This window comes from Mesoplodon bidens, assembly GCF_964165515.1.
Source record: "Mesoplodon bidens genome assembly, contig: HAP1_SCAFFOLD_210, whole genome shotgun sequence".
In the NCBI taxonomy this organism is placed as follows: Eukaryota; Metazoa; Chordata; class Mammalia; order Artiodactyla; family Ziphiidae; genus Mesoplodon; species Mesoplodon bidens.
The window spans coordinates 807,391-824,990 of record NW_027671695.1 but is presented as its reverse complement, the minus strand read 5'-3'; the positions used below and the strand labels follow the sequence as shown (position 1 = coordinate 824,990).

The 17,600-nt window shown below is 40.0% G+C and overlaps 1 protein-coding gene across 1 annotated transcript in view; it reads right to left on the bottom strand.

Annotated features, from left to right (window-relative positions):
• Positions 1-17,600, bottom strand: part of LOC308611145 (putative helicase senataxin) — a 61,570-nt gene that overhangs the window by 16,738 nt on the left and 27,232 nt on the right. Inside the window, exons 10-16 of the mRNA XM_081260040.1 lie at positions 12,947-13,120; positions 10,397-10,629; positions 9,169-9,336; positions 8,336-8,486; positions 3,064-3,165; positions 2,759-2,874; positions 1,489-1,560 (exon numbers count right to left, since the gene is read on the bottom strand). Of these exons, the coding sequence (XP_081116166.1) occupies positions 1,489-1,560; positions 2,759-2,874; positions 3,064-3,165; positions 8,336-8,486; positions 9,169-9,336; positions 10,397-10,629; positions 12,947-13,120 (1,016 nt within the window). The remainder of the gene's footprint in view (positions 1-1,488; positions 1,561-2,758; positions 2,875-3,063; positions 3,166-8,335; positions 8,487-9,168; positions 9,337-10,396; positions 10,630-12,946; positions 13,121-17,600) is intronic.

Here is a 17,600-nt window from a genome sequence, read left to right as displayed (position 1 = left end):
AAATTTATTCAGGTTTAATTTGGTCGAAGTGGATTACAATTCTTACAGCCTGACGTATGAGGGAAGGTATCAGAATAAGCAAAGATTAAGTAATTCTACTGAGTTGTGAAGCAATTATCTGAGTAAAACCAGGATCAGAACTAAGCCTGAACATACACTTTGCTGTTAGTTTTTAAGTATGTAATATTGTTCTTTTATAAGGGATAGTACCAACAAAAACGCCTGTGAAACTGACAAGCATTCTAGTTCCACAGTGGAATCCAACAACCTTGGTCCAGACTATAATGGAATAAACTGTGATGGAGACTAACAGTATGAATGACACCTCACAATGCATATCATTCAGTGTTCAAATTAATAAACTAGTACTCTCATCATAGATTCAGGTAGCCTATCTCCCCTCCTGAAAAAGCTGTCGTGAATCATCCCTGAACATGTGATAGATTCAACCATGGAGGCCAAGGCATGTATGTGAAGAGAGGGTGGCAACTGTGGCCTTCTGGTGCTCACATGTTAACTGTCACATACCTCTCCTCTCAGCTATCTAATGAGTAAAACTGCCAAGGACAATTAATTTAATGGCCCACAGAACAATGTGATCAGCGGCAAAAACCATAATACAGGTAAACATGGACTTCATCCTTAAATGTGGGAAGATTAATTTTGGGCTCAGCTTAAAGTTTTAATAAAAAGCTTTCCACATAACTTTTGATTTAAATAAACAAACTGCTAGTGGAAATACACATTAAGTTCAATTATATTTATTTAGCCACACAGAGAAGGTCAATAATACATTCAAGAGGAAAACCACAGCTCAAAAATACAAATACCATTACCGGTTGAGTATTACCCTCTCTTTCCCTGACCGCCAATTCATTTCATTAAGGGCTGCATGCTGATGATGGGGTACACACCTGGCTCATTCTAGCTTTGACCAATATAAATGTTAGTTGATATTTTTATATCCAAAGAAAACTGGGAAAAGTTATACATGTTATAGAAGGATTTTTTGTGATCAGAAACAAGTAAAAGGAGTGTATGCTTTCAGCCAAAAACTGAGAAAAAAGGTGCTTATATTTCTTGGGGCACATCCCAGCCACTGTCACTCTACCTGAATTCAGATGTGTATTTTTTTTTTCCTGTATCTTCAAATAGTTACTTATTTATTTATTTATTTGGCTACGCTGGGTCTTAGTTGTGGCATGTGGGATCTTCCCGGCAGCGTGTGGGATCTTTTAGTTGCAGCATGAGGGATCTTTTAGTTGTAGCATGCGGGCTCTTAGTTGCAGCACATGGGATCTAGTTCCCTGACCAGGAATCACACCCACACCCCCTGCAATGGAAGCAGAGTCCTAACCACTGGACAGCCAGGGAATTCCCCCAAATTTTTAAATGTAATTGAGAAAAGACCACAGGTTGTCTGAACTATTTCATAATTTTAAAAAAGAAAAAGTAATACCAGTAAAGTGCTACACGTGAACTACTTACCTCTTTAATTTTAGAAGAAAGCTCCTGCCTTTCTTGTGAAACTTTGGCCATTTTTTCATCTAATTCTTGCCTCTGGAAAAAATCAGAATGCCATCATTAAAATTAAATTAAGCATTTTAAAATGCTTTCCAATGGACTGCCTCACATTTCAAAAGGGTGAGCCAGTACTTTACCAATGAAAAACTGATTCACCCAGTGTGTTTTCTCTATACCAGTCTTTCTGTATTGCTGTGTGTCAGAGTTTAGCTAAGCTACTCCATGGTACTGATGCCCTGGCATCCATTTTGTTTGGCCAAGCAGCCTGCAGAGACCCCAAACTAACACTAGGCCCCTTCACACACATGCACGCCCTAGATGGCAGCCCGTGGAGTCACCGGCCCACCAGCCAACATAAGCTCTTGTGATCAACAGTCTCCTCTGCCATCCAGTGCCTTCCCCTTATATGCCCTTTAGATAAGAGACCCTCTAAGCTACTTACCAAAACCCTGCTCTTTCAGTTAAAATTGGCCAATCCAGCCCTAGCCTGGGAACCCCAAAGTACTCCACGCATGGACTCTGATCATGACATGTGCGCCAGGGCCTGCCTCTCTCTGTCTGCACTCTCCCTTGACCTGCCTGTCATGCCCCACGAGACATGCCTTATACCTCCCTCAAGACCTGTGAAAATAAACTTCTCTATTTCGCTTTCTCTTGTGGTCTGTTTTTAAACATCAGCTCATTGTCCAGCAACCCGACAACCAGCACCCCATGCTTCAATCAGTAGGTGCTAATTTGATAAATTCTTTTATTTTTTGTGGCCACCCTGTGCAGCATGAGGGATGCTCATGAGGAACTAGGGTTCCCTGAGCAGGGATCGAACCTGAGCTCCCTTCAGTGTAAGTGCAGATTCTTAACCACTGGACCACCAGGGAAGTCCAATAAATTCTTAATAGTGTGTATGATTCAGTTCTGTTCAGAGTACTGCAGGTACGCTTTCTGCTTAAGCAGGCCAACCCTTGGGGCATCACTTACGTGTTATCTACTCTGCCTTCATGCTATTAACAGTGGCGTTCAGTGGCTAAAACAGACTGCACGTGGCCTGCAAAGTCTGAAATATTTACTATCTTGTTCTTTTAAAAAAAGTTTAACCCCTAATGTAAGGCATACCATCTCTGTGTACATTTTTGTACACAAATTATGCTATTCCACAATGAAAGAATGGCATCAAATACTCACCAACTAGTTTATCTATGAGCTTTTAAAAAACACTGATCAAGACATGTTTAGATACCTGTAGTTCCCTTCCACCTCGGCATAAAGCACGCTGGCGAGAAAGTTCAGCTAGTTGATGATCTAGAAATTCCTTTCTTCTGTGAATCTCATGAATATGAGAAGGTAAGTCTTTTTCTTTAAAAAAAAGATAAAAAGCTGTTGATTCTAACAAATACACACATATGCATACAAATGAGAAGAAAAACTAGCTTTCAAAACTAGACTACTTCTAGGGTCTCCAAATTACCTTTAATGCCCATGCCATTTTCTACCATACAAAAAGAAACAGAAATCAATTTATATATACCTTTATTCAGTACTTACTCATTCTGTGGTTAACTTGGCTCTCCAAACTGAATTTTAGGACCTCAGTATTAATACACTTTTCTGGACCTAGACGTACTAAATTTATATCTCCACAGTTTCCTGTTGATAGAAGTCACACTTAGAGGTTAATAAGAATGCTGTCAATTTCTGTACATAATAATTATTTCTAAGCAAATATATTAACAATCAGAGAAAGGAGCTAACATGAACTATTAATCAACCAAATACCTGGAACTGCGCTAGAGGTTCCACACACATTCTTTTAGATTTGCTTCATAAGAATCCTATAAGGCAAGAATTTATTTCCACCTAATAAAAGCTACTGAGGTTGCACAAGCAGTACACTGCAGAGTTGAGATTCTATTACACTAATGCTTCTCAAACTATGTTCTATACATCACTCCATGGTAAAATGTATTTGGGAAATGGCGAGTGAAAATAAAACAAATTTCTTGACCATAGGATATTTCGAAGATGAAGACTTTTCTCTATTAATGCAGGTCTGAATTCCCCAAACAGAATCTTACAGGACCATCAAATGCTTTTCTGCAGAATACTGAGAACCACGGTTTTGAAACACTGTTCCACATCACAATGCCACTCCAGGATCTAAGGGACACAAGATGCTGGAAATTCTGGAATATGGTAATTCCAAAAACTGTCAGCATCATTTAACTGGTTTATTAACCACATTTTAATTTTAGGTTAGCACATTTCAGATATTATTTAATCTAAAAGTCTCCCACTGCTTCACTGAACTACTAAACTATAGCAATCATGCAGCGTTTATTAGCACTTATCCCAATCTGACACATCACATACTTGTTTGCTATCTCCTTCCACTGAATCCAAGTCCCATAAGAACCAGGTTTTGTTTTGGTCACAGCCTAGAACCGCAGCTGGCACGTAAGTACAATAAACATACACTGAATGAATAAATGAACTCATTATACAGCTGTTCACACATATTTTTGTTCCTAGTTCAGCTCATTCTTCTAAAATTTGAAGCCATCTTCTCTGACCAACATTTACTTGAAGGTGTCAAAATTGCTAACTTGTGTTTCTACCAGAAAGGTGGATGAGATTTATAGCCACTATAAGCATCTAAAAATGCTCCAGAAATTAAAACAGACATCCTTTAAATTGCAGGGTGAGCTCAGAAGGATGTAAGAGAAATTCCTAGGGGCCAAAAACAAAGAGAAAGGTGAAAAACAGAGGTGAAAGCCCCTGAGCTGCTGTGGCTTCCCTGGAGGGAACAGGGTGAGGGCTGGTCACTCTCTAGATGCTTAGGTGTTTGTTTTTTCATTTACATACAATCAAATGCAGAGATTTAAAAATCCTTAGTTCTACAGAGTTTGACAAATATCTACATCAGCAAAACTACCATTCCAATCAACATATAGAAATTGTATAATGGGGGCTTGGATTTTAACGTCCACTAGAAAGCAAGAGGGCATGGAAGAGGTGGAGGGATGAAAACGACATGAATCTATCTTGGCCTGGGCTTAGCTGGGAAAAAAAACTCTCTTCTAGGACTTTCCAACTATAGGCCCATGCCACATGTGGACTTAGAGCCTAAACACATAATACAGAGAATGACAAAGGTGACCCAACCAAAATACAGTTGAGATTTTAAAAATGAGAATACAGTGAACAATGTTATACCAATATATTTGAAAACCTAAGGTGAAGTGGAGATTTTTCTTGAATAATATGAATTAGCAAAACTCACTCAAATGTAGAAAACTTGAATAAACCAACAATTAAAGACATTCAGCACACAGAAACTTACCCATCTGTCAAAAAACAGACAAAAAACAAACAAACAAGAAGCCCCCCAAAAAACAACACTAAAAACAAATTAACCTTCAAGTAACAGGTAATTCCCTGTCATATATGAAACATCCCAAATAAATGTCTGTATAAATTCTTTTTTTTTTTTTTTTTTTTTTTTGTGGTTCACGGGCCTCTTACTGCTCTGGCCTCTCCCATTGTGGAGCACAGGCTCCAGACGCACAGGCTCAGCCGCCATGGCTTATGGGCCCAGCCTCTCTGTGGCACGTGGGATCCTCCCGGACCAGGGCACGAACACATGTCCTCTGCATCGGCAGGCAGACTCTCAACCACTACGGCACCAGGGAAGCCCTGTATAACTTCATTTTTAAAGTCTGTATAACTTCAATACTAAAACCAAAGATATGACAAAGAAAAATTATAGGCTGCCGTCAGTTAAAAAAATCAATAGCAATCCAGCAATGTGGTAAAAAAATAATAGTACACAACCAAGCAGACCTTATTCTAGGAATCAAAGGTATTTTCAAATTAGTAAAGCATTGTAGGGAATTCCCTGGCAGTCCAGTGGTTAGGACTCGGCACTTTCACTGCCATGGGCCTGGTTTCAAACCCTGGTCGGGGAACTCAGATCCCTTAAGCCTCGGGGTATGGAAAGAAAGAAGAAAAGAAAGAAAAGAAAAGGGGCTTCCCTGGTTGCGCAGTGGTTGAGAGTCTGCCTGCCGATGCAGGGGACAGAGGTTTGTGCCCCAGTCCGGGAAGATCCCATATGCCGTGGAGCGGCTAGGCCCGGGAGCCATGGCCACTGAGCCTGCGCGTCCAGACCCTGTGCTCCGCAACGGGAGAGGCCACAACAGTGAGAGGCCAGCGTACCACACACACAAAAAAAAAAAAGGAAAGGAAAAGAAAGAAAAGAAAGAATGAAAGAAAGAAAGAAAAGAAAAGCAGAATTCCCTGGTTAGGACTCTGTGCTTGCACTGCCATATGGTGAGGGGGAGGGGTATATGAAGGAAAAAATACTGCATGCAGTAAAATTCAACACCCATTCATTAAAAAACTCTAATTAGGTGGGGACTTTTTTAACCTGATAAAAGCGTATATACCAAACCCCAGGAACAAACATCACACTTAATGGTGAGATGTCCAAGGTATTTCTGTAAAGGACACCCAGGACCACTGGACATAGTGAAAAGAAGCAAAAATGAAAGTACTGAATAAGAAGAAAAAAGCCGTCTTTACTGACAAGAGATGTCATTTTCTCTCTAACAAAAATATTAAAAATCCAACCTAGACACTACACTTGTGCCACCTTCGTCCCAGCCTTCTCGTGTTGTCAGCCCACACCTGAAAAAGGGCTTATTACCCTCCCTCAGGGAAAGGAAAGTGAAAACCACACGGGAACTGTTCTCGGTTGTATAATTTGATACAACTACTTTGGAGCAGAACCGGGCACTATCTAGAATCAGCACAAATCCTTCAACCCAGCATTCTCATTTCTAGGTATATATACACTAGACCAGTGTTTTTATAAACTCTTTTGACCGTGATCTATAGTATGAGGTACACTTCACATTGAAAGCCAGTACACTCATACCTCACCAATAAAACAGGTTTCACAAAACAATACTTTACCCCTCACTACCTACACTCTAATCTTTTCTGTTCTCTTCTGTTCTATCTTATCTTGTGTAAGTATGCTGGTTCTGATCTCCCTAAACTGATTTCACAATCCACTAACTGGTCACAAGCCACAGTGTGAAAGCACTGCCCTAGCAGCCTGTATGAATACTCAGGAGACGTGAGTAAGAACACAGTACTCCAGTGTACTCCCTTCAGCTGCTGTACAGTACAACACAATACAACTCAGTCACGGCAGTAAACGTTTTCATCCTGCACTGGAGAAACAGGCACAAGTACAGGAATTAAGTTTGAAATAACAAAAAAAAAAAAAGGGAAAGAACTTACATTTCTATCAATGGATAACGAATGAACTGTGCACTCATAGATGAGACACCCTATAGCAGTTAACATGAATGACCGTATCCATATACAGCGATACATAAAGTCATAGTTCTCACAAACATAATGGTGAGTAGAAAAGTTGCCGTTCACAATGCATTTTCAGTTTTAAAGGCAAATGACCTCTAGATGTAGCTAATACATGTGCAATAAAAGGGGAAATATGTGTGATCCCTGCGAAGACAGACGACACATCCTGGCTGCTCCTGCAGCTGGTGTGGCCACGGGACTGAGTTCTGGCCAAAAGGAAATAAGCAGAGGTGCTACTGGCAGCGTCTCAGAACTTTCCTTAAAGCACAGCTAGTATATCTGTCCCTTTTTCCTTGCACTTGCTAGATGGGACTACTGGTGCTGGAGCAGCTGTTTCTGACCATGAGGTGCACTAAGGAGTGGGGGGGTCCCACGTAGTGCAGCAACAAGGTAGAAAGACCCTAGGTCTCTGAAGACTCGGAAGTAGAGTCATCACGCCAGTATCATCCCTCAGCTGCCCATCTCTGGGCTTCTGAGTAAGCAGGAAATAAACTTCTATCATAGTTAAGCCACTGTAGTTGGAGTGTCTATTATTTGAAGCCTAATTGAATCTTAACTGATTTAGGTCACTGCCAGGTAACATCAAGGAAAATAAAATTTGCTTAGGGAAGACGAGATACATGTGCTTAGAAGAGCAGCCCGACCCAGAGCCATAACCACGCCACTCAGGATGGCTGGTGTGAGAGGAGGTGTTAAGGTTAAGGGCACAGAAATGACTTTACACATTCGCTCAAGCATTCCGAATCCTCGGTGGCAATGCTCTTCAATCTGTCAACTGTACTGAAAAGACTTGTCCCTGTGGTATACTTTACATCTCAACTCCTCAGCTTCTCCGCCTATAAAATGTAGATAGGTTATTTATTGCATGGCTCAGAGGATTACTCTGAGTACTGACACATAGTGAGCACTCGGTAACCATAAGTGATGACTGCTCTAGCTTTTGTGTCACTAAACATCTACTAAGTCCCAACTGAGTGCCAGGCACTGTTCCAGGCACGGGGGTTACTACAATGAACACATTTTTAAAAGCCCTTGCCTTGGTGGACCTCGTTATATTCTAGCTAGACTGAACCATCCACGGTTCTCTGGCTTCTGGTCCTTTTTATGTACAGTAAGTTCCACCAGAGTCCTCTCCCCACTTCACTTCCTCATTGCTCTTCCAAGTTTCATCTTAGATATCATTTCCTCTAAAAGTCTTCCCTAACCCCTACACAACTGAATCAAGGGCTGCTCTAAGGTGTTTCAAACGGCACAGGGCCTGACACAGAATAAATGCTCCAAAATATTCAGTAAACAAAGCAGTAAGTACACATGGGCCACAGCCTCAAGTAGAAAAAATGACCAGAACTGGCTTGCTCTTTGTCATTCAAAGTTACCACACTAAACACTGAAAACAAAAACAAATGAAAAGCCCACATAAGTATCATACCTAAAGGATTCTTCTTGTCTTTACACTTCTCGTTGAATTCAAGCATAATTTTTTTCGTAAGTTCATCAACAGCTGTATTGGAAGGTGCACACACAAGGACACGGTTTTGTTTGATTTTGGCATTGGAGTTCTCATCTGAATGCCCCCTCTTCTGGTTCGACAATTTGCAACAAATAAACAAACAAACAAAAAAAAACAAACAATACTGATAAGCTCTATTGTGCAGTGTTATAGTTCTTCTCTACTGTCACATATATTTGAAAGTTCCCCTAATAAATAGTTAAAAGTAAATAAAAGCACCTACATCTTACACTGATGTTAAAAAATTACTCTGGCCGGGAATTCCCTGGCCAACGAGTGGTTAGGACGCAGTGCTCTTACTGCCAAGGGCCCAGGTTTGATCCCTGGTCGGGGAACTAAGATCCCACATGCCGCATGGTGTGCCCGAAAAAAAAAAAAAAAATTACTCTGGCATAAAATCTAACTTCTCTGAGCCTTACCTTACTATCCACTTATTTTATTCAATGTTCAATCCAAAATGTAACCCAGGAATACATTCAAGATTGTCTCCTGGGATTAGCCGTGACCTATAATAAAGCCCGAAGACCACTATTCTAGCCCATAGAATTAGTTTCACACAAGATAACATTTTCTGTTCCTTTTATTTCTTATAACCTTCTCTACCTCTGCTACCGCTTTATCTGATATAGTTCCACACAGTATCAAAAAGATACACAGAAGTGAAGGGAAAAACACACTTTAGTACTTATTTACACGTTAAAGTAAAACAACATACTCAATTAAGGGCACAGATGCCCTCGTGCACACTCTACCTCTGTCAGTAGGCGGTACAGGAGGCCCACAATGGTTTTTGATTTTCCTGTCCCGGGTGGTCCATGAATCAGACAGATCTTGGCAACTGCTGGGGAGTGTTTCACCATGGCATATGCAGTTTCTATCGCTTTCTTTTGGTCTTCATTGAAATCTTTTAGGTAGGCAATCTATACAAAAGACACTAGTGAGAACGAGCGGTTCTTCCTGGGATGGCACAGGAGAGCGAGAGAGTGGAAGACATCTGTTTGAACTGCTGCTGACCTTTGTCAGACAGAAGCTTTGGTGATGATCAGGCAAAACCCCAAAATGACCCTTAATCTAAGAACCACTTTCACTACTGGAAAGAGCTACTGATGAGTCTACAGGCCTCAGTCCACCTACAACCACAACAACTATATTTTTATTTGTGATTCTTATAAAGATGATCACAATAAACTGTTTTGTACTTTTCTTCTTTTTATTCCGTGGTTCTTCCCATTTTAGTCAATCCTCTCTTTAGACAGTAAAAACATTCCAAGACTTCCTTTCCTAACACAAGTGATACAGTCAAAACAACAGGGATTTGGGGTCAGATCTGAGTCTACACCTCAGTTTCACTCAAACGCTAGGTCTCTAAACTCCTAACCTCTCTGGGCTTCAGGCTTTGACAATCATTAAATCTGGGATTCCTTAGAGGGTGGGAACTGACTGAGAAAATGCATATGAAAGTCCTAACACAAGACAGGGGTTCAAATAACATTCCTTTCCTTCCGCCTGTCTCTGTGTTAATTTCCTGGAACTTACACCCAACTCTTACAACAATGAGAAATATGTGTTCACACAAAAATCACAACTTCGTCGTCACACTGACAACAGTACCAGTCAATGCTCCACTGATCATTCAAATGCAAAAGTCATTCCATTAAACCTCCTCTTACTCCTGTATTTAATTACCTAACAAACAGTTAAGTAGGATGTTCACCTCACATTTTAATGCTGCTCTGCAAGCATGTTTTCAATTCCTTTTTGGACTCTACCTTTTTTCCTGAGGTAAGCTGACTAACTTAACACAAAGAACTACTTTGCAATATTAAAGAAAACTAAGCACTAAAAACGTCACTGGGCACACATGGTGACTATGTCTTTGTTGTAGACAACAGGGAATGTGTGACAGATAAAAATAACATGCTTTAACATCTTGACATGAAATGTTCTGACTTTCCCTGTTATCAAATGACTGTCACTCACAATTCTCTCAGATGCTGTAGTTAGTAAATCTTTTGTACAGAAGTCCATGGGGTTTGGATTCAGAACGGCTCTGGCCAGTTGGTTCCGACCACTCAGCAAAGACATGGCTTTCAACTTCCTCTGTGTAGTCACCAGAGAGCTGATTACAAGACATTTCACGAATTCATTTAAATTGACTGGTAAATTATGTTGAGTCTGGATGGAAAGGGAACACTCAGATTTCCCATTACGCACTATTATCAAGAAGGAGAAAAAGCAATTTCAGTTACCAGTGAATAACAGTGTCCAGTTAAAAAGGTTATTCAGAACAAGGTGTTTTGTAACTTTTTTTTTTGTGGTATGCAGCCCTCTCTCAATGTTGTGGCCTCTCCTGTTGCAGAGCACAGGCTCCGGACACGCAGGCTCAGCGGCCATGGCTCACGGGCCTAGCCGCTCTGTGGCACGTGGGGTCTTCTCAGACCGGGGCACGAACCCACGTCCCCTGCATCGGCAGGCGGACTCTCAACTGCTGCGCCACCAGGGAAGCCCTGTAACATGTTTTTTATACATCATTTAAATAATTTTCTCAGTAAGTATCTACTGACTGCCTCCTAAGAACCAGGCAACATTCCTGTCCTCTGGAGGCTTATTTTTTAGAAGAAGGGGGCAGATAAGCAAATAAACATGTCAGGTGATGGTAAGTGCTAGGAAGAAAGCCGAGAAGGGGGATGAGGAAGTGATGAGGGTTGTGAGGGAGTGTTGTTGTAGACAGGAGAGTCAGGGGAGGTTTTCCTGATATGATATTTGAGCAGAGCCATGGCATTAAGTGAGTGAGCCATGCCCGTAACCGGGGAAAGTGGGTTACAGGCAGAGAATCAGCAACTGCAAAGACAATGGGGCAGCAAGGTGCCTGGATTATTTTCACAACAGGGAGAAGGCCAGAATGGCTAGAAGGAAAAGCAGGGAGAAGCGAGCTAGAAGACCAAGATGGTAAATGCAGCTACACTTCAGAGGGCTCTGCAGTTAACCACTCTGAACATGACTCTGAGTCAGGTCAAGAGCACGGGACAGCTCCGCGCAGGTAAGTGACACACGCTAAGTCACACATTAAAAGAATCACTTATCGCGAATGAAGAATAAACTGCAATGGAAAAAGCACAAGAAGACAACTTAAGAGGCTAAAATCTAGGTAAAAGTGAATGGTCACGTGGGCCAGGAGGCAGCAGGAGAGGTGGCACTTGGATGTAGGATATATGGCCAAGGAAGATCCGACAGGACTTCCTGATGCATTAGATGGAGCGTGCGAGGGAAAGCAGGACTCGAGGATGACTCTGAGGTTTTGGGCTGAGCAACTGGAAGAATGGGATGGAGGTCCCACATGCTGAGTGGGGAAAAACCAGAGCAACAGCAGATGTCAGGCAGTAAATCAAGTGCTTCCTTTTGGAGTAGGTTTGAAATGTCTAATAATCTCCAAATGGAGATGTCAGGTAGTTGGATGCATGAGGAGTTCCGGGAAGGAGACAGAAACCATTGCTAAATCTTAGAAACAGAACTTTGGCAAATGTAACCACTTGTAAGAGTTGAAAGCACAGATGAAGCTAGATATCCCTGGTGCTCAACGCATCTTGCACAAAGAACTGAGCTCTGACCACACAATAGTGGACATGGCACACCAGTTATGATGCGGCACGATGTTAAACTCTAAGAGCTTTGTTGCTATTTTTAAGGTATGATACAAAAAGGGGAAGGAATAATGATCACATATTCTCTTCCCGTAACAGAGACTAAGAGAGCAGCAATGTCAAAAAGGCAGCTTGGCATATATCAAGCATGTGGACTTCGTAGTCAAACAAAATTAGGTTTCAATTCTGGACCAAGTGTTTAATAGTAAGGATGCCTTTGGATATGTTACTTAACATCCCTGAACTCTGATTTCCCAATGAGCAGGGAACAAACCATTCTGCTTTGCAGGGCTCTGGGAAAAGATGATAAATGTGTACAGGAAGGACAGGGCACACTGGCTGGCACACAGTCAGTAGTCCTTAAATTCAAGCTAACATTATTTTTGTTATGCTACCTTAGGGAGAGAAGTCCCTACACCACAATGGATGGGAGTGATGAAACAGTAAACCCCTCCAGTTGCCTTACAATTAGTTCTGTGTTTGGTCTGCTCATCAATAATTAGCCCCCAAACCAAGGCTGGAATGTGATTTAACAAACAGATGGTTTGCAAACTGTCTGTTTTATAACAAACACACTGACAGATGAAGGAATTTACTAGAAGGAGAAGACATTACAAAAGAAAGCTTTAAAATCCTAAGTCTAAAGCAATACGTGCTGGGCCTTTTCCAGCTGAGTCTAGAAAAACTAAAAGAGGACTCTGAATGGTAAGTAATCAACCTAGCAAATACAGTCTGGTAAACATAGAGCAAACATACATCTGGTAAATGGACAGCAAATAGAGGGCTGGTAAATGTATAGCAAATACATGGCTAGTAAAGCCTAATTTAGAGGGAGATGAAAAGATGAGCTGCTGACAGATTTCTCTTCCATGTCTCATTAGGTACTTACTGACTGAAGTGCGGCGGAACGTATGAACATAGCCACAGTAATGTTCACGGGGAACTTGCAGGCGATGTCTCTCTATATCCTTCTTCTCTCCATTTACTCTTTCAGGAACCAAAAACACCAAATCATTTTCCTTTGGATGAAGCTGTTTAGCTAGTTCACATTCCTCAAGATAAACTATAACACAAGAAGAAGCCAGCATTTATTCTAACAGAATTATTTTACATGAGATTAAAGGATATTAAACGCTTGTACTAAGTTCAAGCAAGTATACAGCACTAGCGGACTTTGTACATACTTCAAAATGATAGTCTAAGCTAGTCAGCATTGACAAATATTGATCACATAGCATTATAAAAGTCTTCTTAAAACCTGCTACAAAGCCAAAATAGATGAAGTCATAATATTCAAAAGTAGCTAATACATTTCTTTTCCTTGAAGTTTACCTTAGTTTTTAATCAAGGAATTTTCACTTTTGTGCCCTGCTTTCAAAATCCCGAGAGAAAATCTGGAAACAGATCCATGTACACGTAAGAATTTTGAGCCTACTAGTGGCATTTCAAACAAGGGGGAAAGGACAGTAGTAAAATAAATGGGGCTGGGAAAACAGAGCAAGCTCTAAAATTAAAAAAAGTTCAGTACCAACTGCCAAATCCAGCAGCAACATACTGAACCAAAGCACGAAGTACTAGGATTAAGTAGACTGAACTACTAAGTCAAAAAAGAATTTTAAAAATGCATCATGTAAGAAATGTCTATTTGAAGGCATCAGAGAGCAAATACAACAATGAAGAATCACTCTGTTGAGATCCAGAACAAGGTGGAGATCCGTAAGGGTCAGCCCAGTATTTTCCCTAGAAACATCTGAACTCTTCAGGGAGTGGCAGCCAGGAATTTGAGCAGTACCTGGGATAGCCTTGTACAAAAAAAAGAGACAAAAACTGGAGTCCAGGGCCTGCATAGATAAAGTAGGCATCCTGGTAGCCCTCAAGCTTCAGGTAGGGACCATGAAGGACTACACCCAACAATGAAGGCAGCTTCAATTCACCCGAGTACTTCAGGAAAGCTCAATCCTTTAAGCCGGATTAAGATGATCCCACATTGCTAGTACTCCCAGAATCCTGGCAGAAGCAAAGAAAAATCCTCTCTGGAAGAGGACATCCTATCATCCTAGGCCCCTGATTATTTTTTAAATAGCTTTCCAAAGACAATGACCAACATATTAGAAATAAGCAAAGCACCAGGAGAGAATACATGAACTACTAGAATCAACAAACAAACAAAAAAGGGCTGCACAAGGCACTACACAGAGTACAGTCCTTGAATTGGTTCTAGGACTCCCGCAGGCACCAAAATCCTCAGATGCTCATGTCCCTTATGTAAAACGGCATAGTATTTGCATATAACCCACGCACATCCTCCAGTACACTTTAAATCATCTCTAGATTACTTATAATACCTAATCCAATGCAAACGCTATGGACATAGTTGTAAATCCAACATAAGTGGTATGTAAATAGGTGCTGGTGCATAGCAAACATGTTTTTCTGGAATTTTTTTTCCCTGAATATTTTCAATCCACGCTTGAATCCGATGACGCAAATCCCGCAAATACAGAGGACCAACTGTATGTATAACACAGTTTAAAATATAGAGTTAAAATACGTAACAATAATAATATACAAAGTGGAACAGATAAACAGGGTTAAAGTTTTTTAAGATTTTGCCTTATCTATGGAGACACTTAAAGTATCAATGAAATCTGTAAACTTTGAATCATGTACGCTCTAAGTTTTCACCTAAACTACTAAATGGCAAAAGAGGTACAAGTTGACGTATAATTTCCAAACTAAAAGAAAAGAAAAAATGAATGGTTCAAAGGTCTCACATATATGTAAAGAGTACACTCTAGTTCTATCAGTTTTTTCTTTATATATGTTATTAGGTATTCAAAATGGTCCTATCTTCTGTTCACTGAACTTGCTATCATTGTGAAATACTCGCTTTTAATCTCAAATAATGCTCTTCTGCCGTAAAGTCTATTTAGTCTGGTATTAACAGAGCAAAACAAGTTTCTTTTAGTTGGGTTTGCATGAGTAGCTTTCTCCAATCTTCCTCTTCTAACCTTTCTGTATCCTTATGTTTACATGTATTACTTGTAAACAGCATATAACATGCCAATACTGATCTTGAAATAACTTTTTCTACCCAAAGATACTACGGCTACTTAGAAAATTGAAAGCTCACATACAGGATAAAACATATAGATGGTATCGGTTATATCAGGTAGCAAGAAAGCTCTCAAAGACTAGCCTGTCTAAAGGGCTCAGGAGCCAACTTGAAGAAACCAATTACAAAGACTTGAAACAAGTGTATTTAAGTCCATGTGTTCATAACGAGAAAACATTTTTTTAAAGTTCACTGGTCAACCCAGCACTTGCAGAGAATTAAGTCATTAGTTTGAAAACTGGTCAGGAGTCAAGTATCAATACTTATTCTACCCTTCTTTATAAAGTATACTACTGAGTAATCAAATAAAATGGAGCACTTTTTCTTTACAGAACTACAATAGCAAATAAATGAAGAAATGATCAAATAAAAATATCACCATTTTGTATCCTTTAGTAAAATAATTAATCTAGGCATTAAGGATCAACGGTTATAAGTATTACAAAAAGAGAAATTAGAGATCAAGCACCTCCTGATAAAGGAACACACCAACCTCAGCTATGAACTAGTTTTGCCAAAAATATTAGGTCAAATGAAACTGATCAAGCCTCTAGATCCAACTATCAATTTACAAAAAGTACAAAGGACTGAAAAACATACTAAACACCACCAGGGGGATGCTATCAGCAAGACACAGACACAGACCCTGTAATTCTACAGGGTCAACAACACAATTTCTTCAAAAAATAAATTACAAAGCGGGAGGGATCCATGAAGGAGACAATTGTAATTGAAGAAGACATATTAACAATGTCAGTGAGTGGACCTAACTTGGATCTTAATTCAAGCAGGCTGAAATAAATTGTTCTTTATGAGGAAACGGAAAACTTGAACACTGTCTAGCTATCTAATATTAAGAAATCATGGTTCATACTTTAGCAACAAAATAATGAATTATCAGCAAAAATACTATGAATTTTTAGGTCCATCTCTATTAGAGATAGTCACTTAAATAATTATGACACCAAAAGAAAAAAAATCTAACCAATGATGATCTGCAAAACCTCTCCCTAGAAAACTGTAAAACATTACTGAAAGTAAACCTAAATAACTGACAGTATGTATCGTATTCAAATCAGTATTAGAAAGATGTCAATTCTTAACAAATGTCCACATCTTTTTTTTCTCTAAAACTTACATGGTAATGCAAAGGGACAAGAATAGCCAACGTACTCTTAAGGCCAAACAAGGTAAGCAGACTTGCTCATTAATGTTTATAATAAAGCTTAATTAAGTAAAATTAAGCAATGTGATATGGGCAGAAAGGTAGGCAAATGATCCAACAAAGAAGAAAGGAGTCCAGAAAAAGGCGAGTGCATTAAATGGACATTAGATTTGTAACAAATATGACACTGCAGACCATGGAGAAAGGATAATCTTTTCAATAAACACTACTGGGGTAATTACATCTCCATTAGGGAAAAAAAAATGAAACATGGCCCCTACATCTTACTCGTGTACAAAATCCATTCCAGGTCGGCAAAACAGCGAAGCCTCTAGAAAAGGGATTGGCAAACTTTCTGTAAAGAGCCAGATTTTTCTTTGCAGGCTACACATGGTGTCTGTTGCATATTCATCATCATCTTTTCTTCAAAAGCTTAAAAAAATGTAAGAACCTTACTCTTGGGCAGTATAAAAACAGGATACAGGGTAGATCTGCAAGCTGTGGTTTGCTGACACCTGTTCTAGATGTTAAGATAATATATTTATGGCCTGCAGCAGGGAAAGGTCTCTTAAACCTTTGGCACAGACCATTAACCATAAAAAATACACAGATGCATTTGTTATGTTAAAAAATAAAGTCTAAACAAGAATAAAATAAGAATTTTAAAGACATCACTAAGAGAGACATAATGCAAGCCAAAGTGGGAGGATGGTTTATATCCAGATTGCATAAAGAACTTGCTACAAATCAGTAAGGAAAAGACAACTAACAGAAAATGAACAAGAGTCTTTAATAGGTGCTTCCCTAGAGAGGTTACTTGAGCATCTACTAAATATATGAGAAGGTGCTCAATCTCACTGATAGCCAGGATATTACAAAATAAAACCACAAATGGCCATCAATACACACACACTACAATGGCTAAAATGAACAGCACAATCAACACAAATGTGTTGGCAGAGACATGGAGCAACGTGACTTCCATACGCTGGTGGGGTGTGTCATTCTGCATGACTAGCTTGGCATTATCTACTCATGTTAAGCTCATGCATAATACCCTGAGACTCTGAGACCCACTTCAGGAGACAGACTCCACAAAAATGCCCTCGCATAACACGAAGAGACACATGAATGACCATAGTAGCATTATTCATAAAATGCTGTGTGTAGAAGAAGGCCTGAGGCTGCTCTCATTACAAAGGCCTGCTTACAAGGTTGGCCCCCTTGGAATCTGGGAACTTGGTTTTCCAGACAGCTCTCATC